Source organism: Carcharhinus amblyrhynchos, chromosome 22 (assembly GCF_965287045.1).
Source record: "Carcharhinus amblyrhynchos chromosome 22, sCarAmb.v2.hapA, whole genome shotgun sequence".
Lineage (NCBI taxonomy): Eukaryota > Metazoa > Chordata > Chondrichthyes > Carcharhiniformes > Carcharhinidae > Carcharhinus > Carcharhinus amblyrhynchos.
Window position 1 is genome coordinate 6,579,462 of NC_137345.1, and position 16,590 is coordinate 6,596,051.

At 40.8% G+C, this 16,590-nt stretch overlaps 1 protein-coding gene across 2 annotated transcripts in view; it reads left to right on the forward strand.

Moving 5' to 3' along the window:
- Positions 1 to 16,527, forward strand: part of dstyk (dual serine/threonine and tyrosine protein kinase) — a 96,334-nt gene extending 79,807 nt beyond the window's left edge. For both annotated transcript variants that reach the window (XM_080209749.1, XM_080209750.1), the window contains exons 10-13: positions 1,464 to 1,577; positions 5,986 to 6,100; positions 7,223 to 7,357; positions 11,164 to 16,527. In XM_080209749.1, the coding sequence (XP_080065875.1) occupies positions 1,464 to 1,577; positions 5,986 to 6,100; positions 7,223 to 7,357; positions 11,164 to 11,345 (546 nt within the window). In that variant the 3' untranslated portion in view covers positions 11,346 to 16,527. The remainder of the gene's footprint in view (positions 1 to 1,463; positions 1,578 to 5,985; positions 6,101 to 7,222; positions 7,358 to 11,163) is intronic.
- The last annotated feature ends 63 nt before the right edge of the window (positions 16,528 to 16,590 follow it).

Consider the following 16,590-nt stretch of genomic DNA (forward strand, 5'->3'; position numbering starts at 1 on the left):
AAAGACGTGGTTTTCAGCCAGACCAAGTTCCTTACTGCGGAATTGCCTGGGCTTTCCCATTGTAACGCATCTGTTGTGCGTCCTACTCAGAAAAGGTGGAGGTGTTTCGGGTGATTTGGTCAGCATTTTTTTAAAAACTGATGTAACTGGCCATTGTGTTGGCACAATGGCTACTTCATCTGTTGACATAAGTCAATAAGTAATTAATTATATGTAAACTGAAACTTGGTACAGTGCAAAATCGATGCAAGGTGCTGTTTTGCTCACAAGTAGGTATTTGGTTATTACAATTAACACTCATACTCGGCTAGTTTCCTTTCTCTAAAATGCAATCTGCATTTGGAGAGGTAGTCATTGTAGGAAAACTCACCCAATACTCTTGTCCCATTGTTTTTAAAATGGGAGTTGCACATGGATACGTATAGGACCTCGATAGAGTTCCACTTGTTCAGTGCTTTCGATTGCCAAGCTTTCAGCCATTGTGTGAATTGATGTTGGAACATAGCTTTAAGTCTTGCTTTGTTTACACGTTCATCTGAGTACATAGAGTCTCAAACACCAGGAACTTGATAAAATCCTCCTAGAAGAAATGCATCTCTCTTGGTTTGCACGTATTTTTATTGCAATTAAGTTCAGTGGTACTGTTACGACATGGAGGTGATGTTTCTCACTGCATGATTTTGGAACCTCCCCAAAGGAAAATACCTCACCTTGTAATCTTGAGTGCTTGAGGTAGTAGGAAACCATTGCTTTGTTAAATTAAAGCGGGATCTGCCATTCTCTATCATGAGCAATTAACTGGTCTTTATTTTTAAACTGGTGACAACCTTATTAAAACAATTAACAAACTGAATAAATTCCCAGTGGAATGCTGTTCCAATTACAAGACTCATTCAGGAATAATGAAATAAATCCTGCAGAATATAGTCATTCTCAAATACCAGGTGCCTATTGCAAGTATGAACTTTCTTCTGATGCTTCAGGCTGGTATACTTTGAGTTGGTTTCTCCTTCTATTTAGATGATGATTTGATGAAGCTACATATTAAAAGTGCAGTATTTCGTATGAGAGCCTTGCTTACCCTCTTTTCTCCAAGAAATAGCAAGTATAGTCATCTCTTTTTGTCCAGGTTTAAATACCTGAAATTACCTCAATATTCCTGTAATTTGAGTGGCTTGAGGCTGTCAACAACACTCAAATTTCGATTCAATTGGTTCTGTGTCTTTGAGTGCTTGTTTTAAATTAATCTTTCAAAAACTGTGATGCTCTGCTGCGGCTCTGGCTACTGCTTTGGTTGCATGTTGCAAAATTGACTTCTGCAGCCTGCTTTTAAACACCACATTTTTAACCTTGTATATGCAATTTCATAACAGTACACCCATTGCTGACTTCTGATTGGCTGCCAGAAGCTATTGTAGACACGAGACTTAATCCAAATTTAGAAATTGCTCTCTAATTTCTAGGTTGGCCTGAAGCTTGAAGTGCGTTTGCTGATTGCTCTCGATGTAGTGGAAGGTATCCGGTTTCTCCATCGCCAAGGACTCGTACATCGAGACATCAAATTGAAAAACGTCTTGGTAAGATCCATATTTACCTCATCGATTTGTGTTGTCTTTTACCTGTCTATCGTATTTTGAATGGCTGCTTACTTAGTTCACAGGAGTCTTACTATCTAAATTGATGACTTCAAACTCCCAAATCTCTTTCAGTTTTCAGTTGAAATCGTGATAGAGGGTAGGTCTGATAGGCCACGGTACTTGCTTCTCACTGGACTAAGGACAACTTTCTAGAAAAATAATTATTTAATCTCTTGTGGGTTGACTTTGGTTTTATTGAAGTTTCAATATCCATAGAATCATGGTGCACAGGAAGCTGACATTGTGTCTGTGTTTGCTCGCTGAAAGAGCTAACCAATTCGTCCCACTCTCCTCCTCATATTCCTGAAAATGTCACATTTTCAGGTGTATATCCAATCCCCTATTTAAAGTTGTATTGAATCCATTTCTATAATTTAGTCAGAGCAAATGCATGCATAAAATTTAAATTCTTCCCATTTCCTGGATTTTTTTTAAAAACCAATTATCTTAATTGTTTAAGATCTAAGTTAAAAAATCTCCTTCCTTTGATAATCAACTCTTCTGGCAGTGGAAACAGTTGCTACTTATCCTATTCCATTCCCTCAGTTTTGAACACTATTAAATCTTCCATTAACCTTCTCTGCTGCAAAGCGAATAATCCCAATTTGTCTAATATCTTCACTTGTGCTCTTTTTAGTAACATGAAATACTCTTTGGGTTCCTGTGTGAAATATATCTGACCAGATATGTTTAGTCTGTACACTCAATTGTTTTCGTGGCTTAGTATTTTTCCACCTTTAGAGACAATGGGGGAACTTTATAGTGTTCTTGTCTATTCTCCAGTCATGAATAATTCAGTTTCAAGGTTAATTGTTAAACCCACTGTCCTCGAGTGACTGCCTGTGTGGAGTTTGCAAGTTCTCACTACATCTGTGTGGGTTTGTTTTGGGAGTTGTGATTTTCTCCCACAGTAGGTTACTGGGATCAATGTGTGGGATTACAGGAATGGGTGAGGGGTAGATTTAGGTTAAGAATCTTTGTTGGAGAGTTGGTGCAGACTTAATGGGCCAAAAGATCACCTCCTGCACTATGGAGATTCAATGATTAACCATTATGGTAGAGGTAAGATTTGGTTCATGGTACCCCTCCTAATGCAGTCAGTAATTTAGCTATGAAGTACAAAACAACTTTCCATTTTGCTGGAGATTAAAAGATGTGGAGGTGGAAACAAAATGTTCAACCCATTTGTCCTGATTTGCAGATTAACTTGGATCAATTTCGCCTTCCTTCTCCTTCATGCCAAAATGATCTTGTGAGCTGGGCTTCTATCTATCTTTGTGATTTTGATGTTTCAGCTGAGTCTAGGGGTATATTTAGCTCTTGCTGTCTATTGAACAGTGGTATGCCGTGAATATGGCTGCATTTTTTTCCCTGTTAATTGCTTGGCTTGGAATCCAATGCAATTTAGGTAGTTTTGCACTATTTCCTGTTTGAAGTGATTTGGGTAATTTAATCTGTGTATTAGACCATATAGAAACATAGCACTTGGTATCCTCATGCTTCTTGCAGGAGTGGCTAGTGGGAAATAGAAAAATTGATGTAACATCTATGGTGGGTGAAGGAAATTTAGAGGTCAGGGAAATTGAGACTTTTTTTGTTGCAGCAACTATGTTCACAAGCCAAGTTATTTCTTGAAAATTGGTCTGGGTATTAATTAAATTTATCTGCATCCTCTGCTTTGAACACTAAATGTTAACTGGTATTCTCAGTTATTATATGAAAGGACCACATTTAGATCTTGTAACTTGGCCTTTTTTTGTTTCTCCACAGTCTTTTTGTTGTCCTTTAACTTTGGAGGTTAAATTTAATTTTCTCAACCTTTGTTGCTTTGTATTGTAAAATAAGGCTATTCCTTCAATGTTTAAAGAATAAAATTGGAAGAAATAATCCATTTCTAGCTGACAATGGAAACCCTTCACTTGCAACTCTTTTGTATGAGTCGAGATGCTTGAAATATTCTTTCATTAAAGATAATGCTCTATGAATGCATGAAATACTTTCAGGAAAAACAACAAAATGTAAGAATGAGTCACCCTACATTGATGTAACCTTCATGATGACGAAGTTACAGCCAGCGATTTTAGCATATCGTGTCCTGGGCTTTGTAAAGGGTTGGAGTACAAAAGACATAGTTCTGCTAACTTTCTTTGATAACGTTGTTTGACCCCTGGAATATCGTATTCAATTCTGCACACCACACTTAATGGAGGGTTTGTAGGCTATGGAAAAGGTGCAGAAGAGATTTACTAAAATGTTTCCGAGAACGGAGGAATGTCTCCTTGGAGCAAAGAAAATGAGGAAGACTTGATAGAGATGCTTGACATCGTGAAGGGTTTAGATAAGAGTAAACAAAGAAGAATACTTTATTATAGTTGGTTGATAAGAGGCTGCAGAAGTAAGGTGATGAGCAGAAGAACTAAGTGTGACAGGAAAAGCATTTTTATGCTATGATTTGTTTGGATTTGAAACACCCTGCCTGATTGAGTGGTGGATACATGTTTAACAGTTGGGTTTCCAACTGTGTCCAAAGATGTGTGTGGTAAATTGCCACATTGCCCCTTGGTGTCAAGGGAACTAACTAGGGTAATACATGGGGTTATGGGATTGTGGTCAGTGCAGACTTGATGGGTTGAATGGCCTCCTTCTGCACTGCAGGATCTTATTGAAATGTTTTCCTGGAAGTTTTGTTACATGACTTGCCCCATGTTCCACTTGCTAATTTCCCTCCGACAGCACTGGATTTGCATTGGCTCAAGAAGGCAGCTCACCACCACCTTCTGAAAGACAACTCGGAATGGGTAGTAAATGCTGGTTTAGGCAGAGACACTTCAATCCATAAAATGAATTTTAAGAACAGCAATTCTTGTGACCTGTTACTTTTCAATCCAGTTGGAAAGCAAAAAAATCATTATTCAATACAATGGCACTAGGCTGAGCCCTTTTCTCCCCTTCTAATGTTGGTGAAGAACAATGTTCAAAGAAGTTAACGAAAGACCCTGTCTTAATAATACCATGATTTTTCTCCACGATTGTTGACTGGTATCCTGGAGATTAATCTGCAATTCCTGGAAATTTGAGGCCAAACTTGGAGTTGGCAACCCTATCAACAGTGACCTTCCAAAGAGAATTAGACAGACACTTGATAGCAAGGAAATGGGGAAAGAGGGATGGGACTAGCTGATTTGCTCTTTGGGCCAAGCAGTAACTATATTTCAGGACTAAGTAATTGTCTGTAAAGCAATTTGGGATGTTGTAATGTTGTGGAAGGCGCTACATAAACGTAAGTTCTATTCTTTGTCATTTGGATACTTCAAAGACCACTGCAACCAATTAATTACTTGTAAAGTGCAGCTCCTGTTGCGTGGAGGCAAGTTTGTAGCCAAAACGTAGTGTATTAACTCTCCAATAGTAGCATCATAGAATGCCCCAACATAGGAGTCAAACCATAGGGAAAGTTAGTCAAAAGCTGCTTGGTGTGTTAGTGAATGCACAACCTGGATTGTACTGAATCTGAAAGGTCTCATGATATTGGGTAGTTCGATGCTATGTCTTTGGCAGTGACATTGAGGGAAGATTGTTCATTAGTAATATCAGGTGAGCTGCTGCTTGTTGTTTTTGATTTATTATTGTCATATTAATATAAGTGAAAAGAATTGTTTGTTGCATGTTATACAGACAAAACATATTGTTCATAGAGAAGGAGACTAGGTTATAGAGAAAGATCAACTTAATGCAAGGCAAGTCCTTTCAAAAGTCTGACAGCAGCAGGGAATAAGCTATCGTTGCTTCAGCTGGTACATGACCTCAGACTTTTGTATCTTTGTCGTGACAGAAGAAGGTGGAAGAGAGAATGTGCGGGGCGTATGGGGTCCTTAACTATATTGGCTGCTTTGCCGATGCTGCAGGCAGTGTCGACAGTGTCAATGGATGGGAGGCTGGTTTGTGTGATGGCTTGGGTTACATTCACAACCTTCTGTTCCTTGCGAACTTGAGCAGAGCAGGAGCCATACCAAGCTGTGATACGACCAGAAAAAATGCTTTCTATGGTGCTTCTGTAAAAGTTGGTGAGAGTCATAGCTGACATGCCAAATTTGCTTAGTCTTATGAGAAAGTAGAGACGTTGGTGGGCTTTCTTAACTATAGTGTCGGCATGGGAGGACCAGGACAGGTGGTTGATGATCTGGATACCTAAAAACTTGAAGCTCTTGTTTGAATACAATTAGTAGGAAAAGTGGTCACCCCACATTGTCAGGAGCAGGATTTTATTGAAGGCATGTTTGTCGTCTTGTCTAGTAATGCAGGATGTTATGTTTCAATCTTTTTGATGTCTCTTTTTGTGATTCCACAGTTGGATAAACAGAATAGAGCCAAAATCACTGACTTGGGGTTCTGCAAGCCTGAAGCTATGATGTCTGGGAGCATCGTGGGGACTCCTATACATATGGCCCCTGAGCTGTTTTCAGGTATGTCATTTTATCAGAACAGGATTGTTTGATTGGGGAGCACCCAGATAGAATTGCTAAGCTAATGTTGCTTTCGGAAAGAGCTGTGGGCTGTGACGTACTAACTCTATCCGGTGAGCAAAGCAACACAGCCGAGAAGCTCCAGTGCTGCTGAGTTAGTTTGGCAACAGTGGCTGTTTAATATCACTGCCTCTCGGCTCGGAAGGTAAAATCAAGCAGAGTGTTATCCAGTGTATCAGTAGTGGGTTTTGGCACAACTCTGACCCTGTTTTGATCAAACGGTTTACTCTGCACATGGAATAACGTAGGTGGCAGCAAGAACTTGCATTTATATAACTTGCTTTAACTAGATAAGTAACGTGATAGGTCTTTCTGATGCTGGTTGATTTTTTAACAATTGTATTTCTTACATTAATGTTAAACCTGGTAACTTGTTACCTTTTGCTGGTTCTTGGATCTGGCACTTAAAGACATTGGAATCTTAAGATCCTCTTATACCTTTCCCGATCTATTACATGTATGGTGGCAACAAACTGGGGGGGAGGTTATGGTCTGTATGTTGAGGAGGGTGGTGTGTGAGGTTACCTTCTACCCCAAAAATATCCCATCAGAGAGCATCTTTGCAAAAGCAAGAAGATTGTTATCTTGCACAGGGTTATTTTAACGTAATCGGCATGAATTTGGCACCAGGCAACCTTGCACTATCAGTAAACTACTTATGTTGAAATTAACTTGGTCAAAGGAACAGGAGTAAACCATTCGGCCCCTCTCCTTCTTTTCCACCTTTTGTCCAGATCTGATCTATCCCCAAAACCACTTTTCTTCGTAGCCTTTGTAACACTTGCAGGACTATTTCTTGACATGACAAAGAGGTGCAAGACAGCTCACCATGACCTTGCTGTCAGCACTCCACAAGTAGTGGCCACTAGGAACCGGTCAGGAAAAACCACATGTTTTGTCTTCCGTGATGCATCTCAAGTCCGAGTGACTTTACTGAGATTGGACGAGGGAAGATGCGGAAGAGGATCATTAGTCAGTTGGCCGCAGCGTATCCTCAAATATTAAGATTAAAATTCTTTCCTTGTTTTCTTTTCACCTTTACCTCCCTCCCAAATCCTTCAGGAAAGTACGATAATTCCGTAGATGTGTATGCATTTGGAATCCTTTTCTGGTATCTGTGCACAGGAACGATTAAACTCCCGGAGGCGTTTGAAAAATGCTCAAGCAAGGATCAGCTGTGGAACAATGTGAAGAAAGGTACTTCGTCACTGCTTCTCTGTGTGTCACATGTAAGATAAAGTAGAAGTTTATTTATTAGTCACAAGTAGTCTTACATTAACACTGCAATGAGGTTACTGTGAAAATCCTCTAGTTGTCACACTCCGGCACCTGTTTGGGTACGCTAATGGAGAATTTAGCATGGCCAATGCACCTAACCAGCACGTGGGATGAAACTGGAGCACCCGGAGGAAACCCACGCAGACACAAGAACATGCAAACTTCACATAGACAGTGACCCAAGCTGGGAATCGAACCCAGCTCCCTGGTGCTGTGAGGCAGCAGTGCCAAACGCTGTGTCACCCAGTTGAAATAAGTTGGAAGCTTTCACAAAAGTATTTGTGTGTAAATACCACTTATTTAATCTAGCTAAGTTTGAGAATAGATTTCGCAGCTTTGTAATCCAACTAAATTTGATGATCAGAAAGGTGCCATCTGGACAGGCAATCAGAAGTTTTGCACTAATTTTACAATTTGATATTTTTAGCTTGGAACCCTCAACTGTTGGGAAATCATGCAGATTTTCACAATTTAACTTGTCTGTGCAGCTGGGTGCTGCATTGAGACAGCAAATAGAGATGATTATTCCTCCGCTCTTCTCCCCCCTCCTACCTTGAGAAGTGTCATTCAGTAATTCCTTGTTCCTGGTGGTGATTTATACTTGAATTAATACCATCTCGTTTTAAAAAAAAATTGTTTTGCTTGAGCCTTTTGGTGCATTAACATCCTCTTCAAAACACTGAAGAGCAATATCAGCACTGCACATCATCATAGTTCACTAAAGTTTGACTAAAAATTTGAAACTGAGGCTTGAAGGGTTTTAAGGTGAGATGTGAAAGAAATCCCAATTTTTACGTTCAGCTGAAGCTTGTTTGCAGGTAGATTTGATGAATCTTCATGAAGGAGGAGACGCCAACAAGTTTAGGCCAAAGTTCTGGAGCAGAGAGTCTAGACATTATGGTGGGGTGTAGGAAATTGGTCAATTCGTGAGTGGATTACCCTCGATCTTTATTCCAGCAAGCGGGTTCACTATAAAATGCTCAAGGCATTGAGATTTATCCTGTAGGACCGAGGAGAGTTGACCTTGTTTGACTCTCTGGCAATTGTGACCTGCAACCTGGTCTGAGAATGCTTGATGCAAATTTTATTACTAGTTTTAATTATTCTCAGGTCAAAATTGCGACAAAGTCAGATAGGTCAGCCCTCCTAGTTTCCACATCATGAATCATGTTCCCGCTGATAATTTTATACCATGAACTCACACTGACAATAAACTCGATTAGTCAATCTCTGACAGCCTGAAAAAGCATTTTATCTCTACCCCAATCGCAGACCTTGAACTAAGTGTTGGTTTGTCTTTTCTTTAATAGTTCTAAGCTTTTCAACATCATTTGATTTATCCCGCCAGTAATTGTGGCATAAAACAAAAGGTTTTAGTTCAATTGTTAGTGTGTGAGGAAAGTGTCTCCTGTGTCGTTATAGCTCATTGGCAGGCTTCGTGCAAAGTTTTCTGGCTGTCTGTCCTGCAATGATCCTAAATTGCCTCATGATATGAAGTATTACCATGAAGCATATTGTTGGGACAACTTTCTGTTCTTTTTCATTTTATTCAACACCACACAACTTGGACATCAGATGTAACAACTGCAGAATCAGGTCTTTCATAAGCTCATATTACACAATCTAACCATTCAGGTAATTCATGTCACTATATACCAATATTATCACAGCTTGGTGTAACTCCTGCTTTGTCCAAGACTGCAAGAAACTACAAAGAGTTGTGAACATAGCTCAGCCCATCATGTAAACCAGCCTCCCATCCATTGACTCTGTCTACACTTCTCTCTGCTTCAAAAAAGCAGCCAGCATGATCAAGGACGCCATGCACCCCGGACATTCTCCCTTCCACCTTCTTCCGTTGGGCAAAAGATACAGAAGTCTAAGATCACTAACCAGCCGACTGAAGAATAGCTTCTTCTCTGCTGCTGTTTTGAATGGACTTACCTTGCATTAAATTAATCTTTCTCGTCACCCTAGCTATGACTGTAACACTATTCTGCACTCCCTCCTTTCTCCTTCCCTACGTATTGTATGAACGATATGTTTTGTCTGTGTAGCATGCAAGAAACTTTTTCACTGTATCTCAGTACATGTGACATTAATAAATCAAAGGGAGTTTGCAATTCACTGTAGTAACTCTGGTACATCATGCACAAGTGCCAACCTGATTATAGAGTCCCTACAATGCAGACGAGGCCATTCGACCCATCGAGTTTGCACTGGCTACAATCCCACCCAGCCCCTATTCCTGTAACCCTACATGTTCACCCTGCTAGTCCCCCTGACACAAAATGGCAATTTAACGTGGCCAGTCAACCTAACCTGCACATGTTTGGACTGATGTGGGAGGAAACTGGAGCACCTGGAGGAAACCTGCGCAACCATGGATCACACCATAACGGTTTACTCAAAACACTTGCACTTGTATATTAACACTAAACCACAAAATATCATAAGACACAACATTGATGTGTTCTATGGTATTGGAGATTTGTGGAAATTCTCTCAACAATTATTACCATGGCTATGTGATTTACTTAAGTCCTTCAATCATTTCTAAATTATAAACAGGGAACAAAAGATCTCCCCTATCCCAAGGTATAGATGAATGTTTTTCAACAGGTCTATTTTACAAAGTACTACTGTTCAGCAGAACTGAAGGTTCTATGTGCTAATCCCACAATTAGTCCAATGAATTGAGGTACACAAATTGTGTGAATCCATATTATTACACGTACTACTATCATTCCCCAGCTCTGCCAACTGAGTTCCCTTGCTAGTTTTAATGTAGTCAATCCTCTATACTCCCTTTTTCTTTTTCCTGTGAAAGGTAGTACCCAATTTCTACATTTGTTTTTGGATGCTGGAACGGTGTTTTCCCCTTGTGGAAGAGACTAGAACTCGGGGGCACTATTCTAACATAAAAGGCCTCCCATTTAAGTTGGAAAGGAGAAGAATTTACTTGAGGGCCATGAGTCCTTGGAATTCTCTTCCCCAGAGAGCAGTGATAGCAGGATCATTGGATATTTTTAAGGCAGAGTTCAATAACCTTTTTTCTTCAACTTTATTTATTCGTGTCACAAGTAGGTTTACGTTAACACTGCAATGAAGTTGCCATAATCCAGCACCTGTTTGGGTCAATGTGCCTAACCAACATGTCTTTCAGACTGTGGGAGGAAACCCATGCAGACATAAGGAGAACGTGCAAACTCCACACAGACTATGACCCAAGCCGGGATTTGAACCCGGGTCCCTGGCGCTGTGAGGCAGCAATGCCACCATGTTGCCCTGTTTTACCCCATTGTTAGTCAAGAGTCTGTCAGGGGTGGGCAGAACATGCAATTGAGGTCATAATCTGAGCCATGGTATTGAATGGTAGAACAAACTTGAAGGATTCTTATGTTCTTATGACCAATGGTCTGCTCCTAATTCACGTTCTGTGCAATGGTGGAAACCCTTTTAGCTGAGTGTCAGTGAACACAAATTTAAGATAGTCATTTTAAAAAAATAAGTAGAGACTTATTAAGATGTGATCTGGCGAACATACTGCCTTTAGGGATGATGAAGGCAGGTTCAATAATTTATAAAACGGAAATAGAATAATACTTAAAGGAGATATTTAAATAGTTGTGGGGGAAGGCCAAGTGGCAGTGGAACTAACTGAACAGCTTTGAAGAGTACAATGGGCTGAATGATCTCCTTCATGTCGCGTGATTGTGTTTTAGGTGTACGGCCAGAGCGACTACCTACATTTGACGAGGAATGCTGGCAGCTGATGGAGGCATGCTGGAATGGCGACCCTTCCCAGAGGCCCTTGCTTGGAATAGTTCAGCCCATCCTGCAAAGCATCATGGACAGACTCTGCAAAGGTCACTCCGGACTGCTGTGCAAAGACAGCTCGACGTGATGGGCAAGTGGGAAAGAGTGTGGACTTGCAGCATCATCTCCACAGAGTGGGGGTGAAAACAACAGCCAAGAAGGAACCCAGCTTATCGAGGCTGAGTTGTTTCCATTGACTCAATATAAGTATTAACACTAGTTCAGCATTATTGTTTACCTTCTGCTATGCAGCAAGACTTGATATTTTTTATCCATTTTCTTGGACTTGTGGGGGATGCAATAGGACAGCTTGTTAGGGCTGGTGCAAGGAACTCATTGGCTTTTTTCTGGACAGTATTTTTGAGCAAACCTTGCTTGCAGTTCTCCAAGCTATCACCGAATATCATTAAAAAGAGGCACATGTAGGAATGTAGCTGCTTGCTTCTTGCCCTTCCCTCCATCCATCAATTTCCTCACTCTTCCCACCCTCTCTGCACCCATTTTGATCCATGTAAGCTGTTGCATTGAATGTGGATAGCAGCTGGTGAATTAGTGTTCTTTCTCCAAGAGCTGGGAGGAGCAGAGTTACATTTTGGTAGTGTTTGTCATTCACTTTCTGTCAATAGCTTCTAATGCCAGACACAGTTGCATTTGTCTTTCTACCACTGGCACTTGTCTTTCTCTTTCTTTCCACAAATAGTGTCACTTTGCACTAATTTTACATTTGATATTTTTTAGTTTGGAACTCAAGTTTAGGGAGGTTGTGCAGAGATTCACTATTTGCCTTGTCTGGGTTGCTGTGTGCTGGGTTGAAGACGGGAAATAGTGATGAATGCTCCTCTGCTCTCCTCCTCTTGATGCTGCCAGTCCTGCTAGCTCCTGCTTGTGCCTGCTGGCGTTTCACACGAGACTTGCTGCTTTTTTTTCCATTCCCCTAAAATGGCTCTCTTGGGTCTTTTGGTGCATTAAGATCCTCTTCAAAGTACTGAAGAACAATATCACTACTGCACATAATCATAGCTCAGAATAAGAACTGGGAACAGAGGCTGCGAGGAAAGTGTTGTTTGTTTGTGAGAGCTTTTAAATGTGAAATAATTCCCACTTTTTACCCTTAGCCGTTGTGCTTTTAGCAATGTGCCAATGACCATATTGAACACGTTTACCATCCGATGGATTCTTCAGCTTCTGCCAATCCTCAAACAAGTGGGAAAGGCTGCAAAAAGTCCTGACCTTCCCCTCTAGCCTAGAAATTAAGGAACAGAATATCTCTGATTTGAGGACACTTGGTGCTTCCTTAAAATTAAACACTACATTTCCTTCTATTGCCCGTAGCTCCATTTTTCGACATTGAAAGGATCAGGGTGAAGGTCAGATGGTTACTGCTGCCTGCCTACTTAAGTGTCTGGCTGTTCAGGAGTGACAGACTGTGACTATTATATGGATACGTTGGTTAGCTACGAGCAAACTTCGGGTCAACTCCATTTGATAAATGTGTTGTGGCTGAAGACTTGAAGGGTCTTGAACAGAAGATCGTGAATCACCAGCCTTCTTTACACTCCATCCTAGTGCCATTCGGGCTGAAGGTTCTCTTATCTTCCATCTTGCATTTCCAGCCAAACCCAGACTGTTTTGTGTTGTAATGTACTGTTTTATACATGTCTTATTTTTAAAGTGTCCTATGTTACTATGTTGTGTTTTTTGGCAATTTTTCTCCCCACCAAGATCAAGGACTTTTTTCTAAATGGTTGAATTTTGCCCCGTGGAAGTGCCCAATCTTTGCTAAATTTTGTCCTTCACTCTTTTTTTTGTCCATGTTGTAAGATATTGGAACACTTAAATGTGAGTATTATTATAACACAAAGACGTATTGTATGGATACCTATATTGGTAATCACTTTGTTTAAAAAGAAGTGTTTCTAGGGCCCAAAGAGCCAATGAATGATGTTTATCAGAGTGACTGAAAACTGTAGCCAATGAGATCAAATTCATTCTTGGAACACACAACCCCTTAATTTAGCACTTTGAAGCTGAATTGACCACGTTCATTTTTTTCTGAACTGAGGGCCAACTTAGATTTAACGCTCCATCTTTCTACAATCCACTTGAAGACGATGTAAACACTAACTGCATTACAAGAGAAAAAACAGGTTAAGGTGCTTTAGAATTGGCTCATTTAACAGATTGCTCAATAATCTGACCAGTTCAGTTTGATCACTTGGTGTGAAGTGCAAGTCGTGTATTGAGTTGTTTTGATATCTGCGCCTGAGTTCACAGCGTCTGGGATGTTGTTTCAGTGCTGTTGAGAAAGACGCAGTTCTTGGAAGGGCGGGCAGGCGTTAAGACTGATAGATGAATGAGATGGAAGAGTGTCAGATTTGCTGCAGAAGCAGTTAGGCAAAATGTTTTCATGTACAAGTATCCTTAACTCTTGAGACTGAAATGGCGAGAGAACCCTCTTCTCCCAGACTCTAGCATCGTGTGATTACAGGGTGGCCTGTTCTATTACTAATTCTGCTGCTTGTCTTTTCCCCAAGATAAGAGGCATTGAGTGGCTAGACAAGTGTTTGAGAGCCTGAGCATTTGCAGGGACTGCATCACCTTGGGTACACATAAAAGGTGTCTCCTACTGCCAAGTGAACCTCTTGTGCTTTGTTTAGACTGTTTTGACCAATATTGCTTTTGGAGCATAAGTATTTCTTGTTACCGATCAAAAAGTCTTTTAAATCGTGATAGAAAACTAAGTTATTAAATTGGGGAGGAGAGGTTACAGTGCACGTAGCATCCTTGATGGGTTCTGACCCCAGTGTTTGTCCATTTGAAACTTGAATGCCCCATTTTCTTTACTGTCAGAAAGTGATGGATTCTCTAGTGTAATGACAGCATTTATGGATCTATTCAGAGAACGATTGTGAACTAGTTCTTCCTTTCAGCCAACCTCCCTCTCCAGCTGTGTCCAAAGTTCAAACCACAATTGGAAGATTCCTCAATCTGTAACCACCACACCCTGAAACACAATACTGTAGAGAAGGACAGCTGGTGCCCATTTCCCCAACTTAATGCTCAGTGAAATCTTGTGAAGCAAGTTGGGCTGAGCTTTAGGTATGTGGGTAATTTTTGAAATTTAAAAAAAAATTAGAGGAAAGGAAATTCCTCTACAAGTGAGCACCCGCAAGTAACAAAGCCCCAACCTACCCTTGCAGAAACACTTAAATCATCAAAATAATGAGATAATTTGCAACATGCCCCCAACTGGAAGGGCCAGCCTGACCCCACACTTTGTATGCTGTCCTAATCCCAGCAATATCGGGTTTGGAACTTGCTGCATTATGCTCTCTCTACCCCCACCCCCCTCCAAAATAAACACTCGTGGTATTGTTCCTGTCTGTCTGGATAGGATGCTGGTTGGTGTCTGGATGGTTCCAAATTGACTACGTCAATCAGCCTAGGTTAGCTGAATGAGTTTTGCAATTTATCTTGCTCTGACTTAGCTTCACACATTTGTGAGAGAGAGAATATTTAAAGTCGAGTGTGAGCCAGTGGCGTGAGCTCAAAACTATATCCCACTGGATGAAGGCTCTGAAACTTATGGAAGTTTGCATAGCGACACTTTATTCGCAAGAGGTAGGGGTTAGTGCAATGTTGGTTTGCCCTTTGAGCCTGGGTGTGAATCCAGCTCAGACAAGTAAAAATGCAAGTCACTTTTAGCCTGTCTTAAAGATCCTACATGAACTAGAATGCCATCAGACTCCATTCCATTCCTAGTTCGTGCAAATCCACCACGCAAAGCTGCCCCCAGGTTTGCTCAGTTGCAGGAAATGGAGTAAGTTTAAACTGTTGGATTGGAGTGAAGGGAAAGAGCTGCAGTATGGGTGGGCCATCTGCAAGTGACAACTCTTTAACCCTCCTCTCCAGTAATGAACTGCAGAATATTAATGTTGATTGAAGCACACTCTTTCACCAGTGAGGGGCAAGCTTTTTTTCTGTTTGGCTCCTGCTCCACCTGTTTTGGAAGTTGTGTATTGCTGTCATTAGGAGTCCGAGAAATCAAGCCGTTCATGCCGTTGATGATCCTCGGGGAGCACGGAGAAAATGTTCACCAAAATTGGAAATTCAGGTGGACAAAGCAGCAGTTGGGGGGGAAAAAACTCATTGTTCCATAGAAAATAAACCTCCTTACGAAAGCTAAAGGAATGAGAGAAATTGTGACTGAATTGAACACAATTCACAACAAACAATTATTAGGATAAGGGGATGAGAGAAACATTGAAAGAGGCAGGTTTCAAGTGAAGTAGTGAGAGATCTTTATCTATTGAAGTGTTTTTTTTTAGTTTAAATGTCCAGACCCCTTCTCTTAACCTCAGGATTTATTTCCAAAGCAGGGGTGGGGGTGTTAAATGGTTAAGGCCAGGAAGCAGTGAGCCATTAGCCAGTTAGCTTGTACTGAGAGTAAAATTCCTCTTTATGAGACTATCTCAAAGCATCATTTGCTAGATTTCAGATCCTCCCCCTCCCCATGAAAAAATCTCGAGTGCACTTTTCTGAGGGTGTCATACTGGATTTAAGTTTGCTTTCTCAATGGGGTGTCTCATTGCTCTAAGAACTTAGCTTTGTGAGCGATGGTACAATAATGTAGAAGTCTTGGAGCATTGAACTGCAGCATAGGAGGGTCCAGGTGTTTTATTTTCTGTCGCACTTAATTGAATTATGTCTGAGAATTGGGAGAAAATTTGAGGGGAGTAAAATAGTTTGCCAAGTTACTACAATGAATATGGTTGTACAGACTGCCCTGAGAGGGGTAGGAGGAGGTCATTTGATTATCCCAAACCCAGAGGAGCTGCCTGATGCAATCAGTGGAGAGACTGAAGGGGTTTCAGATCAAAGAAATTAAGCCCCAGGTCACGTTTTCTCTTTTCATACAAAGGGATATACAGGGATCAAAAGCCAAACAACTCGATCGTTGAAGAGAATATAAACTGAATTAACAACACTAATTCAGATCACTTTGAATCTTGATTTATTCTAAAGCATTGGTGTGTAAGTACACCAGTTTTAACTTGAAACTGAGCAAATCTGTCCTCAGTCCCACAAACTGGCCTGTACAAAGTAGTCAGATGTTTTGTTGTCTTGTGCCTCAACTTTCAGAAATGGTATTGGAGCTGAAGGTCTGTATTTCTCATGAGAGCAAAGCTGAGAGCATTGTATTATCGACTGTAGTGATAGGTTGGTCTCCCGAAAGCACTTCCACCCTTGAAAGGGGCTTGTATTTTTTTTTAAAGAAAGCACTTGGATCTTCAGCCACTCTTTCTGCGCACAGGCCTCGCAAGTTACTCGGG